At 37.8% G+C, this 1,967-nt stretch overlaps 1 protein-coding gene across 1 annotated transcript; it reads right to left on the bottom strand.

Annotated features, from left to right (window-relative positions):
* Positions 1-946: 946 nt before the first annotated feature.
* Positions 947-1,967, bottom strand: LOC147496863 (pathogenesis-related protein 1-like). Its single transcript, XM_086559707.1, has 2 exons — positions 1,707-1,967; positions 947-1,554 (listed from the first exon to the last, which is right to left on the bottom strand). Exons 1-2 carry the CDS (start codon positions 1,888-1,890, stop codon positions 1,256-1,258), a joined length of 483 nt encoding a protein of 160 aa, XP_086415833.1. The 5' UTR covers positions 1,891-1,967; the 3' UTR covers positions 947-1,255.

The raw sequence follows: 1,967 nt of genomic DNA, 5'->3' as shown, positions 1-1,967 counted from the left end.
TTCCTATTAAGAGTCCACTCTCTTTAGAAGTCTGACTCTAGATTGCATCTTATCTGATGTAAGTTTCCTCTTAGGTTACAATAACCTTTCTTATAGAGGAAAGTTATCCTCAAGAGGTAACTCCCAAGACATGCTCTTAAGATTCTTTCCTAGTAGCCTTATCATCGAGAACCATCCTCCTGTGTTTCCTTATGTTCAGGAACTGTTTATATTAGTTCCTGATGACTTGGAGAACACTCCTGTTCAGAGGTGGTTCATCATGTGACTAGTACATGCTGCTAAAGTCACGTGACAAGCACGAGTTTACTTATCCTTAGAACTGATCCGATAGTCTTCGTCTCATACCGGGAGTCTGTAGTGTTGGGCCATTTCCCAACCACGTGTCATCCAGACAGTAGCGAAAAATCCCCTTACAGATAAGTTTAACCTTTGCGTCAAATTATTGATAAGGTTGCAGCTTAAGGCTTGAGTTAGCATTTTAATTATAAATATAAAAGTTCCTCTACTAAAGTTCAGGCTTGGGTTGCCAATAAAAGTAATGCATAGTTATCTAGAAAGCAACCTAACAATTGAAGACTCTTTCAACTAATTGACAAGTTTGATTCTTGCATGGTACATTTTGCTCGACAATACAGAGTCACAGGTCTCCATTTTAATGTGAAAGATTGTAAGCAAGTATTATTTTCTGTTTGATTCCAGATTTTCTTCTGCACCCGTAAGAAAGAAATAAGCTGACTAGGAGAAGGTGTGTAGTGAGCTTAATATTTTGTGATTATCCTTCCTCTCTACTAGATGAACTTGGTACAAGCAAAAAATAACAGAACAAATCTTGATCAATTACAATAATATTTGGCCTTCGAAGGATTAAAGTGTGGTCAGTACTCAGTACCTGGTAATTTAGCTCCAAAATCGTGCTATATAGATTTTAACTTTTCGAGTTTAGAAGTGGGGGACAGCGATGTTTTAGTTTCATTCCATCTTAAACGAATTAAAGCATCATATAATCATATCCAAAGGATTATTGCTTCCATTTTGGATGGCATTCACCATATATATCCAAACTGAGCAGTCTTATTAGATTACAAATTCACACAAACAATTTGCGAAAAAGAAGAAAAGAAGCAGAAAACTACGAAAAAAACGTTCTCAGAATAAAAAATTCCAAATATCGCAGCGTGCATTTATTTCCACCAGCTACACTTCCTCATGTTATGAGGAGCATCGTCATATTGAGCAACTCTGGATAGAGTTGGATCTAAGCATAAGCATCAGGATTTGCAAGGACATAAGCTTCAACAGCCTTGAACATGCCAGTCATTCCGTTCTTAGCAAACTGAATTTCTTCGTCAGTGAATTCGATCCCAGGAAGGGCCTTGTACTCGCTAGACACCTTGTACACACATCCTCCATCGCTGGTAGACTCCACCGTTATGTGGTTGCTAGCGCTTTCGACTTTCTTACCAAGTTGACCACCTTCTATCAATGTGAATTTGTATTCCAATTTCTCTTTGTCTAGGATGTCAGTGCGCTCCTTAATATATTTGAACGGCATTGCTGCGATATCAAAAGCCAAGATCGAGTTCATATTAATCAATGTCCTTCATAGTAAAACGCTCTTTGAATTATTTCGATAGTCATGCAAGTACTAATTTTTAAAAAGACTACCGAAAGTCTTGCAATAACTAGAGTATGATATTTTTGCTAACCATCAGTGAAGTTGGCTTGCTTGATGGTTCCTACTCCTCCATCTCCTTCAAGAATTTCTGTACTCACTATAACTTGTGGCATGAGCTTAGGACCTAAGTTATGCCCATCAAGGACGCCAGCATTGAATAATTTTCTTGCCGAAACTGGGGATGTGAACTCCGTGGTGAAGCTAGTGAGAGCCATTTGTTTATTCTTGATCGAGAACAGTTAATAAATAATACTGAACAGAAAGATTGAATGGCTAAGTTAAGTTGTTTTGA

Source organism: Coptis chinensis, chromosome 5 (assembly GCF_015680905.1).
Source record: "Coptis chinensis isolate HL-2020 chromosome 5, ASM1568090v1, whole genome shotgun sequence".
NCBI classification, from domain to species: Eukaryota; Viridiplantae; Streptophyta; class Magnoliopsida; order Ranunculales; family Ranunculaceae; genus Coptis; species Coptis chinensis.
The sequence above is the reverse complement of the archived record's forward strand: the minus strand, read 5'-3'. Positions and strand labels throughout refer to the sequence as shown.